Source organism: Colias eurytheme, chromosome 4 (genome assembly GCF_061535395.1).
Source record: "Colias eurytheme isolate Ceu_HAF_F1 chromosome 4, ilColEury1 Martin Lab GWU primary, whole genome shotgun sequence".
NCBI lineage: Eukaryota > Metazoa > Arthropoda > Insecta > Lepidoptera > Pieridae > Colias > Colias eurytheme.
Genome location: NC_142983.1, coordinates 7,813,081 through 7,829,467, shown reverse-complemented (window position 1 = coordinate 7,829,467; position 16,387 = coordinate 7,813,081). Strand labels below are relative to the sequence as shown.

Sequence of the window (16,387 nt, the reverse complement as noted above, 5' to 3'; positions counted from 1 at the left end):
CCCGGCTCGGCTCCTCTGTGTAATTATTAGACTTACAACAATTGAGTTTCAAAATCTGATATAATTCTAAATTGAAATAAACGCGACGAAATTGTTGTAATAAATTATCGTCATGTTTTATCGAAACGGCGAGGGTTGCGTTTTCAAGAGCGAGTACGCACCCTCGCTTCCCAGCTGTTTGCCTCTATTACGATTTCAATGTCAAGTCCGATCAATAACGGCCGGGGATGTAAAATTTCGGGTGGATTCGGCGTGTTCCGGGAGCCGTGTCGGAGCCGCGGGCATACTAACCTACCGTAATACGCGGGGTGCGTTCGTAAACGATCAATAAACGCCAAGAAAGGACTCCGCTTTGCTTATAAATAGTCTTGAACTTCACCTCGGTCCCCCGCAGAATTCTCGGGTGAAAGTCTGAAAATATCTCCCATTGCGTCACAATCGCTTGCGTGTGTTGCGGTGAACAATGTAGTTCACACCTCACGCGTCACGTGTGTCTTATAAAATGAATAATCAATATTGGAGGTTCGTGAGCCCCGATGCGCTTCACGAATCACGATGCCGCGCGTCTCATTATTTAAATCAAGTGCACAATACCCGTCGGGGAGAAAGTTTGAATATCTCAACAAACGTGACATTTGCAGCTGATGTGCATTTTTCACTTAATTTCAATGAAGGTGGTCCTTCGTAGTATGATACATTTATATTGAAAGAAAAAAGTTAAGAAAATAAAAATAGTTTTTAATATTTATAAAACATACCATACAAATAGGTACCATTAAATAGACGTCGATCAGTTCAAGCCTAACGATTCATAGACTACTTTGTTAATCGAAAAATTCCAACAGAAAGCGACTGAATTAAAATAACACAAAAGTTGGCTGCTCAGCCCAGCTTACTATGCATTATGAGTGAGAGGGATGGAAATCGGCAATATTAGAGGATGAAAACGAGCGCTTCATTACTGGAATGTCGGCAATAACAATACGGCTAATGGCGTTCCAGCAATCTTCTCAATTCCCGTTCCACTAAAATATTCTTTTACAAATCCTCGACAACTGAAATCAAGCTTCAGACCTAACGATTCATAAATTATAAAACGCCAACTTTTATTACAACTTTGCTTTTAACACGATTTCATCGTAATAGAGTAATAAATATTCTTCAGTGTGAACATGAACGGATGTAGAGGCAAAATTAAAAGCTTGAAAAGTTTTTCATACCAAGCATTACGTAGACGAAATAGTATAGCCACGAGTGCAGAAGTTTGTATAAATAAATGAACTATGTGTCATCGCTTCGTAGTATATAATATAATAAAACATTCCACTTGTAATGAGTCGCTATCATAACTTGTGCGACGTGTAGGTAGGTCACGTAGCCAACGACAATTTCATTCTTAGGTAAATTGGTATTTAAGGGTATATCGTTATTGTGTAAACGTGACAACTTATTCAATTATTTTACCTTCAACAAACACGCATTTTATAACGACCTTGTTGTGATTATTAGGTATTAAAATAGAACAAATCAAATTGTCAGTGTTTAGACAGTCTATTAGCTGTAGAATATAAAATATGGATTTATAAATGAGAACTAACATGTAATCATTCCATATAAATAATTGTTACATGCTAGACTGTTATGTAAACAAAATGATAAACAGCTATATAAACTAACAGTCATACAATAACCTTAATTGAGTAATAATTACGGCTAAACTATTAAACGCCATGAAAACCATCAATAGTAAAATGAAATCACGCAACATCCACTGGTTATAATTTGTTAACGTAGGTAATGTATTCAGAACACACCTCATAATTACATGAATCGCTTGGTTATTAAAGCAATGCATAAATGACTCTGTATAAGGAAACTTCTTGATAAATATGTCCATGTGCACCAACAGAATGTTTTTTATGACGAACATAAAAATTGTGTGTCGCAAGCGATAACATAAATACTAGTACTACATAATATATTTAAAATGTATTACGCATATTAAATATGCACACCATTTGGCCTTAATGGCAAGTGTAAAATATTTTGAATGTAAAGCGAATTGATTTAGAAAGACGTGTGTGCTTGAAGTTATAATTTTGATTAAATTACTACTCATAAAATAAAGTTACTGGGTTTGTCAGAAACACTTACGTAGCCATTTCAAAATCATTTTGTTGTGTTCAAGTTTTATTTAAACTATAAAATACATAAATTTACTTGACTGTTTTCTAGAATAGTCAGGAGCGGTAACCTCATCACTACATAGTATGTATAAAACAAAGTCGCATTCTCTGTCCCTATTTCCCTATGTCCCTTTGTACGCTTAAATCTTTGAAACTACGCAACGGATTTTGATGCGGTTTTTTTAATAGATAGAGTGATTCAAGAGGAAGGTTTATATGTTAAATAGTGGAGAAGTACTATTATTTTTGAGGTTTCTAATGTGATGTCGTAAATAATTACATTTTTTCCGCTTACATTGCAAACGCAGGCTGAACCCTACGAGTTTTATCAAAATAATGTACTAAGTATTGTACACATTGAAAAGGTCTACAGAAAAGTCCGCGATGGCATATGTCTATCTATTATGGATAACCCACAATAACTTTTTTTTGTCATTTACTTTTTACGACAAATAATGGCTAATTTTCGAAGCGATTTTAACCAATACAGCATTAATCCTTAACCAATTAAATACCTTGAATACATTGTTCATTTAATATAGATCTATATGGCCCTTTACACCGTATGTTTTAAGTGAATATTTTCGAAGATATTACAGATTTAAAAATTGCGGGACGTACCGTTTGCGGCGGTACCGGCCGGCCGGGCCGCTATGTTTTTATATACAACGTTAAAAGTTTTTCTGTAGTGTATTTAGTATCAGCATTGCACCCGTGCGAAGCCGGGGCGGGTCGCTAGTCTTAGATAAAAAGACTTAACCCTGAGCCTCAATCAAACAAAAAGCACACGTAATGTATTTATCCCATTAGCATCGTTGTCTCATACGATCAAAGATTTTATTAGACCAAACGTCGGTTGAGCTATGATTGGATTTGCAAACGCTGCGCTTGCGCCGTGCACTGTAAGTGGGACGCGAGCGAGCATCGACCTGCCGGCCGACTTCAGGGTTACCGAGTTGCTTGTCAATCCACGCATGCCAACAAACTCTTACGTAACTAAATTTACACCATTCATCAACATAATAATGCACTTTTAGTTATCCAACCACTTAACCATTCATTGCAAAATATCTCGCCGTTTTTTAACGCGCACTTCCCAGCGTAATTGTTTACAGGGAACGGCGAAAAACGCGATGCGTATCGCCAAACCACTAACAATAATATTATCGTTATTGAGATAATAATAGTGCCTAGGGATCAACGACCGCTCTAGTTCTATTCTAGTAACAGCGACTACGACAAGTTACTATGTTGTTCGTAGAAAGGCGATTATATAGTGGGATGGAAAATGTTTGAAAAACGCCTAGGTGATAGTGATCACGTACTTTAAACACTTTAAGCGTACGTCTGTAAAGAGCGGGCCTAATGACTCATTTCGGCTGAGAAAAACAAGCTGAAGGTCAGGCAGCTTGATTATTTTATTGCTCCGTTTTAATTTAATTATTTTTCTTCCAATGCAATAATAGCATTTGAAATCCGATGTCATGTATCGATACATATAAAATTATCCATCAGTTACATTAAAACAATATGGGTCGTAAAATGATAAACAAGAAAATGGATACGTCTCAAATGTCGAAAATAAATTTTACAATCTGTTTATAGAATATACCTTTAGCAGTTTCAAGCGTGGGGTAAGTGTAGGCAGACAGTGAATTGCACTCAATAAATATAACCACAGCACTATTATGGTAAGTAGACAATTGCCTCAGTCTACCACTGAATACTAAACAGTCATTTCTTTTTGTTTTCCACAGGAAGAATAACTTCTGCTAAACATTTTATTTAATTTTTCGCTAAACGAGGAACTTAGTTACAGCACTGAAACATTTGAGAAAATTTCAATGATACTTAGTATGCAATTTTAAAGATTAAATTGCATACATCACCTACGTTAGCTGCAAAAACCAGACTCGATCTCTTACCCAAGTATGGTATTAATGTTCTCTGATTGGATACTTGCGTTATCGTGATAAAAAGTTGATCGGAGACACACGAAATGGTGGAACCAGTCGGTGGCGAAGTTAAGATTACCATTTATAGGTTGCTACTAAAAGCGGTGACGAAAACTGAATGTAGCGCTAAGAATACGCAGGACGCAATGCTCGTAGTTGCGAACTTGCGACATAGTTCATCGTATTAGCAGATTCCTACTGATTAAAGGACTCGGTGGTAGCAATTATTTATCACGTCTCAGTAATGGAGCAATTACGTGTAGCGGTCTTACGAAACGATTGATATCTGAACTAGTATGTGATTGCGCGTCGTGCTATCATCGCTAGGCAACTTTTTCTGGTACAAGAAAGTTGCAACACGAGACCTATCAGGCATTCAGCCCTATTGTATCTATTAGCCGGCTACTTTCTTATTTCTTGCCATTTACGGTTCGTTGAGAAAATCAAGATGAATTCGTAATGGGTATTTGTAGAGTTATAAAGAAAACGCATGACAGCATAATCTCTCTGACGTGGTATCGTTTCCACGTTTTATATTCAACTATACGACGTTAAGAGAGTTCAACGTTAGTTTGAATATATTCAATTCAATAGTGACACTAAATATAAATCGTTACACAATATTAATTTAAAATTTGTAACTATATTTCATTGATGATTTCATTATACAGTCAACGAACGCAGCGTTCTAAAAACAAAATCGAATCACAATCATTAAATTGCGGTATTAAACTGAGGCCCGGCCAAAACGATAAAGCTATTATCTCAGTGTGTTTGCCAGGCAAGACGATTTAAAAGAAAAAACACAGCTAATCCACATGGGAAGCCTTGAGCGGGGTATCAAGTGGCGCGCGCTCGGATTCAGTTACATGGACGACCGCGCACTTGCCGCATCTTCGAGTGCTCGTCAAATTGTTATTTTGTATTTTACAAACAAATACCGATGTAAACTTTGGCCTTTCTTGCAAAAAACCTTTCTAAACAACAGTCTGATATTGTATTTACTCTATAGAAACTGATTAATCCCACTTTACTTTATCTTACTCGTTAATAATGATTCTTATTTAAAACGTATTTCACATGCCAGGTAAGGGCGAAGTTGAAGCAGTTAATATGACTACCTAAACTTTAGTCTGCGTCTCCTGAACGTCGCAAATAAATCCTTCGAGACACTTTATGAAGCCGTTGAGCTCGTTAGTCTGATGTTTGATCGTGACAAGATAGTATCTACTTATGTACATACGATGATACGACCGATGTGAAAATCGCTCACACGAAGAATTCATAAGCTCAGTTAGGTAGTATCAGCTATGAGTAACCGGTCTGGATAATCAATACACTCGCAGACATCAAGGCTCCATAAATAGAAGAAGTGGACGCTTTTAATGATACGGCTCCGCGAAATCGTGCTTCAACTGTCGTTATTATCAATCACGCTACAACTTAGTATCTGTTTACTCCGATTACTGGGGTATCAGCGATCGTCAGACCGTAAAATGTGACAAGGAATGTGAGAAGTCTACACTGTTTACTCGATGTAGTAATACATTTCATCTTGGAAATGATAACTATCGCCATAAAATAGAATATACCTGAAGCTTATACGACTTTTCGATTAATCCTGGTAAACTTTCGCTATAAAAATCCCACAGAAAGCATTAGACTAATATATGGGAATGCTAAGTTATGAAGTTTTCCCCTGGTAGCGAACAAACGAGGTAATGTCACGCGACGTGGAGCGAAACAAGTCTGGTAGATACAGTACTGGTCGCTTTTACGCGATAAAGCAATGAGAATGCTTTAAATTATCTCGCGTGCTTGTAATATTCGATGGAGGCGCGTAAATACACAACTACTTTTCAATTAATCAATTGGTTTCTTGGAACCAATTTTACTTTAACAAAATTTCAAGAGAAAAATAACAGACATGAATTTTGTGTGCCAAATTCGTTGACTACATCGTGCGTCAGTTAACAGTTTATCATCTAATTCAGATTCGGTCATAGCCGTATCCGAGATAATGAAACTAAATTGAAGCAATCACCATCGAAACATAGGAACCTGATATTGCTAAGTCGTGATCATTATTATTATCATTGGATTTGTCGATTCGATTTCGCAACTGGCTGAGCAGGTTTTTGAATGATATGATTTGTTGAACCGGCTAGAATTCCGAAAATCGCTCGGTGAAATGGTAGCTGAGGTAATTATTCAATTGTGACACCAAAAATACGTAGTACTCTGCAGTGCGCGCTGGTCAGTAATAAATATCAAACAACGATGGGTAAAAATAGATGCAGGCGCGGCGGGCGGGCGAATGACCGTCAGTTGACATCCAACGAGCTCAAGGCCTGAGGAGATTAGATACCAAATGCCGACGGTGCATAACAAACACACAACCGATGTACTTAGAATTGCAAAATAATTCAACGCCGCTCTAATGCTATAAAAACTCCACCTAATCTATTAAATAACTGAGAATTGGCAAAGAATCTGGGCGGAGCTGTCGAGCCGCGAGCATTCGTTTTTTAGCTTGATATATTTACAGATCGTAAACGTTATAGCGGAATCGATTTGAAATTTTTATAATAGACCTTTTTGTTTTTCGTGTTCCGAAACGAATTCTCAACGTCGTGTAAATAAGAAACTAAGTTTAAACTAAACAATGTGTGTTTTAATTTAATGTCCTTCCTTTCCAGTTACCGGTATTTTAAAATAAACATTTGAATTGCCCGTGAAGTAGTCATAAAACATGCAGTGGGACGATTAAATTACAGTAGGGTTACGTTTATTTGGTAGAAACGGTAGGTACCGGGAGTGCGGGCGCCTCCCGTGACGGCGCTTTATCGCGAAAAGTGTCAGACCAGTGTTTTTACAGCGCTCCCTAACAAAAGCAAACTTTCACCTCCGCAAACCTTTTCTGTAATAAAAATATTTTACTGTCGCGGGTCTTACGTGTTCATTCGGACTTTCTAGTCTAGATTAGATTGTAGCAATGCTTACATAAATTAAATGTTTGAGAGTAAACAACATTTGTGGATATAATTATCAATTTGGTAAATTACACATAATGCTTCCACATTCAATTATTGACAAATAGATTACAAGTGTTAAACATTTATGTTTTTATTTACAATACAAGCACCTCTACCTGATATAAGCACCTTCATTATTTATCAGACAATATTCAAAGAAATGAATGTCAAACTGTCAAAACATAACATATTGGATGTGACGTAAAATAAATCTTTGGCGAGTAAACAAATAACTCATGCCGAAAATTTGACGAATTATATTTAAACGGGTAAAATGTATATGCTTAACAATACAAATATGCATATATAAATAAATATATTTAAGCTGTTTGTGTAGAATGAATATAGTTTTAAGTTGATTATATGATTTCTGCCAGCAAAGTTCAGTCTGGTATCGAATTGATAATTGATTGTATATTGACATCTCTTAATACAATAATCGTGATTGCCGAATAAGGAAATACCCGAATATGGAAACACGTAATTATATTCATTTAACCTAAATGCACTCACCTTAATCTGATATGAGTTGACTTTATGCTTCGGCAAAAGGTTGAAAGTGGAAAAGTCCAGTCTTCTTGAAAATATTCCGTTTGCCCCAGCACCAGCTCTGTAAGAAAATAAAATTGGTAAGTTGAAAGTAAAAAGAAAAAATACACAATTAAAATACCACTTACGTATTTTATTTTAATATATTCTATAATTATATGTATATTGGTGAATGTATTTTATTATCATGAGAAATAATGTTAAGTAATACTATTATAGATATTTGAAGATATTAAATATTTACTTCATAATTCATAATATAATATGGCCTGGGTAATGTAATTAATATGAAGAATTCATTAAGCGAAAGGCAACCATGTTAGTAAAATTAATTAATCTCACAATAAATTAATAGCGAAAGTAAAATATTATATTGCTTCAATTTATCCAAGTTCTAGGACACAAAGTTTAATATTAATTTCAGCAGTAGAATACACATGTACATCATCTGTGAATAACAACTTTATAAAAAACAAAACTTTACGGCCCACCTATAAAATACAAAATACCTTGTTATACTTTAATACGACACAATGCGAGAATAAGTACAATATAAAATATGTATTAAAGCTGTGTATTAAAGAATAACAAAGAAAACAAGATCTTTATTTCTGAACATCCATTTTCTGGCGGAGCAATCAATTATAGTGACATTGTAATATTACTTCGTCCATTAAAGCATAAAATTGATGCTATCTGAACGAAAAATAAGTTTTGTTCTGGTTGAATTGGAATGGTAACAGAAATACGGTCGTTTATAGCGAAACGCAAGGCGCAGCGGTGGCGCCGCGCAAAAAGCGAAATAAAACGTCAAGGCTACGCGAAAAAACTTGTTTTTTCATTGCCAAGGCCAACCGAATTAGATACCGGGTTTCATATCTCGCGGGCGTGTCAACATAGCATTGTGTTTACATTCGACAGATAAAAAACTTCGTCGTCCATTACATTGTTTTCGTTAATCATTTTATGATCTTGAACGTGTTTTATTATACTGGATGTTTTAACTGCTCCGATGATACATATATAATATATAATAGATATGTACCATATTTTAGACATTAAAAATTCTTGTTTTGCTCATAAGTGTTAAATGTGTAATGAGATGCGAATTTATTATAATGTTAAAACTTGGTAATTTTGAATTATTAACTACTTTACTTATTGATTTATGTATGTTGCACGTTATTTTGCATTTGATTAATTATGCGAAGGTCAAAGTTTCGTACACATATTTTAGGCTGTGTCATACAAATAACGGAAGTTAGCAAGACTTAATGTGGGTGACCTTGGATGAACAATGCCTTAGTTATTTTAATCAACAAAAACACAGACAAACGTTGGCCCAGTTACGTAAGTGTACAATTTTGACATTTAAAAAAGATAAACAGTCATAAAAAGCGAATTGTATGAAGGTCACTGGATGGTTACACGTGTATGCTTTGTTTATTTTGGGGTATGCTGTTGCAGGTCGCATGTCGAGCTTGTTATTTTTTAAGTTCGCGATTAGATACGATTTCTAGAATCTGCAGACATGTAAATAACATCGACATGCTAGTAGCTAATTATAGTTCATATCACTAAGTAATCCTTATAATCAACAAATTAAATATAATAATCAGTAACGTTTTATGTCAAAACAAAGAAAACATGTTTATGAATTGTGATAGTTCTAATAAAATTCCCAAATATGTTATGTAAAATACCTAAAATAAATACGAAACCCACAAAACAACAACAATAATAAAAAAACACGTCATGCTCTGTCGTAACTTAATAATAATATTCAAATGCAACATAATAAAGCAGTTTGTTTACGAGTCAAACTTTTTTGAATCGATACACGATCGGGAATGCAAAATGGCTGCCTTGGCCTTGAATATTGAATAAAAATAACTATGTTTGTGTGCCCTGATGCTTTATCAAAGGAGTTTGTATGTGCGCGTGCGCTTCGTCAAATTGTTATTATTACTTGCCATATAAAATAATACGTGTATAAATTGTTGTTAATGTATCCTGTGTTTTATTTATTTACGTATCTTATTAGCCGGAAATAATAGTCTGCTCGGTGAATGAAATAGCAATACTTAGCTACTTTTTTAAGTGAAACTTCTTTATCGGGGTTGGAAAAAAAATAGTGTAACATTTTTTCGTTACGCGTGACATTTTTCCGTTACGCGCCGTCTTTTTCTTATCCCTACCACGCGTGATTCGACGTATTTTTGTAAAGTTGCATATAGTAAATTATTTTTTGAAAAATAAGGTCATAAAGAAGTTTCACTTCTTACGTGTGTACACTAGTCACTAGTACACGTACACATTTTTTTTCTAACATTTGTACGTTATTGATAATTTAAGTATTAAATTTCATTAATTCATTAAAATAACATTGCAGAAAACTATCAATTATCTTGATGAAAAACAAATTATTTGGAATTTCCATTTTATTTAACAGCTATTTTTACTCTGTCCCTCGAAACACACTAAATACAGAAGCCGTCAGTTTAGTACAGAGATAAGCTGAATGTTCATTGTAATTTGAAAGTAGACACGTAGTGGGAGCTCGGGAACCGGTCCTAACTTTCTCATTCAGCCCACGGCCATGATCGAACATATATCTGAGCTTCTCTATAGGGTGAGCAATTTGGAAAAAATACATGGACGCAATTCATGCAGCCGTAAATTATTTATTATGTAACTATTTAGATGTCTAAAATTTACGTAGAACCAAAAGTTTAGTAAGAGGGTTGCTCCTCTCGTTTGGAATTTGGCATATTATACATTTTTGATTTTACATATTACATATAAGCATTGAGGAATAAAGCCGTAAACATTTTATTTTTTTCATAGCAAATACGCTACGAGATACAAATCAGTCTTATCAAATTAAACAATTTAAATTCATTGGCCTGACAGTCCGTACAACTGTACCGAAGCGAAGAGTTGGAGAACATAACTACTTCAATAAAGTTGACCTCCAAAGGGTTAATAGATTCAAAAGTCGTGCTGATCTTATAGACTTGTTACTGATAGACACAATTAGAGAGGAGTCGATAAGCCGTAGCCTTCGTCTCAAGAGCTGAGAAAAAATTGGCGCGTAAATATAGCGAGACTATAAATCATGACCTTACTTATCGTAGCAAAACAACGTAGAATATAGGAACGTAAAACATAATACATATGACAAAGTAAATGCAGCTTCAAGGTGCCTTTGTGGCGCCATTTAAATACGAACGTGCCTCGAAATTTCTTACTATGTGACCCGCGCCTCATAATTAGTCGGTACCTACGGATGTTGTCGAGGACTCGTCAGTCACTATGTCAATACACGTATTGAATTATCATACTGTCTGCGAGCCCACATACAAGCAGTTGGAATAAACATCGTGTGCTCAGTTCAAACACAGACCCATTAATCTAAAGGTTCGAGACTCTGTACGTGGGTGTTGCTTGCATTGTCCGCATTGCATCATTTACCGATCACGACGCCATTTAATTACCGTATATTTATAAGATGAACATTCGTTATACCGACCAAATTCAAATGTAAATGTATTGTAATAAGATTGTTATCGCTTACACTTACAGATTGTTTTGAAACAATCCCAGAATGAATTTGTGAACAAGGTCGAAAAAAATCCACAACAAACATTAATCTGTGTCGGTTTTGCATATCGTATTTTGCTGAATGATAGATTGAATATCGAATTGTTTAGATAAGTAAACGGCAATAAGTCATGTGCACACGAATTTAAAAAGGGAAGTAAACGATATTATATTATGTGATAGTCTTTACAATGCATTGTGGAGCGCGACGTAAACAAAGAAGACCTTGGCCTCGGCCGCACAATGGGCCCCACTAAATTCGATTACTTAACACGCGCCGCTTATTTTGTTCACGGTTTTTAATAAAAAAAACTGCGCCACTTATTTCCCCATAGATTATGATGCGGATATTATTCATAAGGTTTTGTGAAGCAAATTAATGTTGAAGGCAAAAAGTTTTGAGTACTAACCATGTTCAAATATTTCATTAACTATACATATTTGCAATCCAGTTGTAACAAACAGAGGCGGCTCGCCCTAAGGAGCGCTGGTGCAGTGAACTCCCATAAATAATTATAATAAAATCATACTCCTTAATTTCATTATTAATATTAATTATTACTATTTAAAATCAATCGTATTCGTAAAAAACTACTGTCAATACCAATGAAATATGAATATATCCATCATTCCATCATTCCATACACCTGAATAATACTGTATTATACAGACGCGCGAAGCGGAGCGCTCACGAGTCACGATTGCGCTCCAATGAAAAAATATTTAGTACATTTCCTTATACGTAATCCAATAGGAGTGAAAGAGAGGGTTGCCAGTGCCCTGCGCGCGTGAAACAGAAGATTTTCTATGTAAAAATAGCAAAATTCGGAGCGCCGCTCCCGCAAACGTTGCCGGTTCGGTCGCTTTAAGTTATAGATATTTTTGCACACCAAAAAGAAAGACGTATGTATTTCCTTTATAAGTAATTTTTTTGATAAATGTACTGCTTTACACCATGTATTTTCAGTGTTTTATTTCAAGTGAACACCCATAAAATTTTGTCACGAGCCGCCTCTGGTAACAAATAACGCGATATTATTTCAGTTTCTCTGTGTGATAAATCACTTAACTCTGCAGTTCAGATTAAATTACATTCAACGCGTGACCCACTTACTTGTAAAAATAATACAACGAGTACATAATTATTTGTATAAACACACTTTTCAGAGTAATGTAATATGAAACTAAATGTAATATTTAACTTCTCATATAACCGACGTTTGTTAAATTCCTAGTAACCGTTCGAAACATCAACATTAACAAGATTTACATAATAAATTCTTGTAGCAAACAATGCCCGGAAATTATAAGACAACTGATATGAATTATTATTTTATTACGATTGGCTGGCAAAATTTAGGTTAGGTCCTACTTATTATGCTTGAGAGTTTCTAAAATTCTAAAATAACCCCTCATTAGAATTCTATCGAGTATCGTCTAGGGAACAAAGACGCCGAAGATTCGCTCGGATTATATCAATACCCTCATTAACGATTCGAGACGAAATGTTTCTTTGAAGTACGTTTCGTGCGGTGGACAAAGGAAAATTCTGTTAAACATAAAGTAACAATACTTCTCGCGTGACAAAAAGTCACAAATCTTTCATGTTTCATCGAAAGCGTTACGCATTTTTCGTATAAGAACTAATTGGAAAATAGGTCGAGATGGTCGCGCCCGAAAGTCGAAACAAACGGGTAATAAAAATAATTAGGCAATTAGTCGAATAGTGCGGAGGCGTGCCTTCGATCCACGTTCATTGTATGTAAAAAAGAGATAAGCGCTCAATTGAGCGTAACAAAACAACTTAAAATTATCCAGATTCGTTAATATTGATGCATGTATGAACAATTTGCATATACGTGAACGCATCGGATGACGAATGATAATAATCAATCTTCGTAATGTTATTCTTAAAGTTAAGAAAATGGTGTAATATAACAATATTAATAATTTTCAGATTATAATCTTCAAGTCCACTAATTTGAATTCCAGATAGACATATAAATTAAATATAATAAATAATAATATATCTATTCTATACATATAATAAAATCGTAGGAAAGTCAAAACTGTACATTGAATATTTTTTTAAAAGAATACATAATCCATGATCTATAATCGATATAGAAGCCAAAAACATAGTTTTTAGAATTTTTGTCTGTTTGTCTGTTTGTCTGTTTGTCTGTTTGTCTGTATGTTTGTCCAGGCTAATCTCAGAAAGTACTGCACGGATTTACTTCAAATTTTGCATGAATATTACTTACAGGTCGGGTCAGGCTGTTATATACATATTATCATGCTATCACCTTCGGGGGAGGAGCTGTGAACCTTTATTTTTCTTACGTATTCCGTGTACTACGACAGCGTACAATATAAAGACTCATGTTTAAATGTTGTTTTTGAGTAAGCCATGCTATTGTCTACCTTTACACTATAAAAACTACATCATATAAGTAATTTTGGCAGAGAAACAGTATAATGAATCTTAGTAGTATAAAGACAAATTTAAAACAGCGCCATCTATGAGATTTCATTAAAATTAAATCAATTTACATAATATTATCGCTCCTTGGAAATTCATAATTTAAATATTATGATGTTGGTGAGTTTGTTTTTTTTTTAAAGTTAAATAAATAATTCATATCTTCCCAGAGTAAATTTCAGGTGCGCTTATATTTCATGTGAATATACTAAATTTTTATAAGTGAGGGTAGATGTTTATTATTTGATGTTAGTTACAGTTATATAGGTAATAGACGTAGTATTTGCACATGAGTAGAAAGACGGAACAGAGACTAAGCTTCAAACAAACGCGAGAATCGATTGCACTACTACAAGTACGCGGGGCCATGTGTGTGTGACTCTGGCCGCTTGTCGCGTACGCAGCGATTCTGGAAAAAACCGGTTTAGGCAGAGGACAGTCTCAGGGTTGATACGACGCACGTTGTTTGTTTTATTAGTTGCAACTTGCAAGTTTGAATATTTTAATATAAAACGTAATATTTCATTGTCAAAAATGGTTGTTTATTGTACTGTGTGTATGAATAATAGTAGAAAAACCAAAAATATATCATACTTCAACTATCTCAAGGAGTACAATAGGTGAGTAAATATTTTGATTATTACTTTTTCAAGTAAGTACCTACTTGCGTTTATTTTATTAGGTCCTTTTTTAATAAGATGAGAATTGTACATGGTGTGTTTTTACCTTTCATTATTATTACAAGTTTAGCATTTGTAAGTATGTATGTATGTATTGTAAGTGTGTACATACCTAGGTTGGGTTGTAGTAGGTAGTTTTGTTTAATTTGTCTTAACCTATTGTGACAACCCTACCAAAATAGGTAACAATTTTGCACGTTCTTAAGAAGCTTAGTCTCTGTTCCGTCTTTCTACTCATGTGGTATTTGTATTCTCTTTGGGTAATAGTAGATAACAGTGATTGTGTTCATTGGTTACATTTTTAAAAATCTTCGGCTTTTTTTTAATTTTCGCCTTCTTGCGTTCCCACAAAAGGTAAGTTGTAGCTTTTTATATTTATTGTTTATTATAATTATATAGTTAGACTCATGTTTTTAATTAGTTAAAGTTATGACAAAATAAGAAAATGATGAAATTTTATTTTTATCATGTATAACTTTTACAAGACTATATTATACGCCCAAAGAAGGTCACTTTAGTTCTTGATAAAACTTTATTTGTTAGTAGCTTTTTATTAAAATTAGGTACACTTATCTTTTGATTTTTTTTTATTTACAGATTCAATGTTCATAAAAATTGACGATTTGCGTGAGGATGTAGTGGAAATTAGTAACCTTGCGCGTGGTCAATCAATATTCAATACATATTATAATAAAATTCTAGAAAAGTGATGTCTGTACAATGAAAATATGTAAAAAAAAAATAGCAGGGGTTATTATTAAATTGATCTCAAACCCAAAACTGTAGTTATAATTTTTTTGTCTGTTTGTCTGTATGTTTGTGCGCGCTAATCTCAGAAACGGCTTATCCGATTTAGATGCGGTTTTCACTAATAGATTGTGGTAATCTTCATTTAACATTAAGTGTTTATTTCATGTTAATCTGTTTGTAAATAAAAAAGTTATGACCATTTAAGTATTCACGGCGAACATTTGCAAAGGCATTCTATTGTACACTATACAGTGTACGATAAAACGTAAGTTATCTGTTATACGCTACAGTAATTATTTCTTATAAATGTCCAGGTGATCATATCGAAAGTCCCCAAGGGTGGGGGGGTAAGCTGAGGTAGTAGGGGGGGAAGGGGTCAAATTAGAATTATGCTTACTTCTAGGTAAATTTTATACATAAAATGTCCTTTAAATTATGTCGTATTATATTTTTAACCCCTTTTAACCATTTTTAACCATCAAAAAGATGGGTGATAAGTGTTTGACCGCTATGTTTGTCTGTTTGTGCCACCGTAGCTCGCTAACAGGTAATACGAATTAGATGCGTGTTAGGCAGCATATTTTCCGACGCTGGTTCTTAGATAAAGTGTATCAAAATCGGTTCATCCATTTATTATACCTAGGTATATAGAGGTAAAAGTGGGAATGTGGGAAAAAATATTAGTTATATTTTTATCCAATTCGGTTTATCTATTTATTAGATTACAGCGGTGAAAGTGGGAATGAACAATAATCGAATGTGGTCAAATAATATACTCAAGCGGCATATCAAAATATAAAAGAGCAACGTGTTTTATCGAAATCGGTTCATCCATTTATTACATTTAGGGGTGACAGTGGTTAGATAAATAAACCAAATGGAGCATCAAACGACAGGATATGACGTGTACATATAGGTATAATTAGATAATATGGTTTACATCAAAATCGGTTCTGCCATTTACTAGGTGTGGAAAGAGAAGGGTTGAAAGTCTGTGAAAGAAGAGGGGGATATGGGAGCGAGAGGATAGCCACACCCTGGAAATTTTGAACTCTACTCAAAGCCACATAGGCCTGGCTCTTGGCAATTTTTTTTCCTAAAGATACCACTTCTTTTGCCACTGTGATCCATTACAATTTGTGCACGG

The 16,387-nt window shown here is 34.5% G+C and overlaps 1 protein-coding gene across 1 annotated transcript in view; it reads right to left on the bottom strand.

Moving 5' to 3' along the window:
- The window catches only part of heca (hdc homolog, cell cycle regulator), a 50,551-nt gene that overhangs the window by 18,840 nt on the left and 15,324 nt on the right, over positions 1–16,387 (bottom strand). Inside the window, exon 2 of the mRNA XM_090120692.1 lies at positions 7,690–7,786. Within this exon, the coding sequence (XP_089976818.1) occupies positions 7,690–7,786 (97 nt within the window). The remainder of the gene's footprint in view (positions 1–7,689; positions 7,787–16,387) is intronic.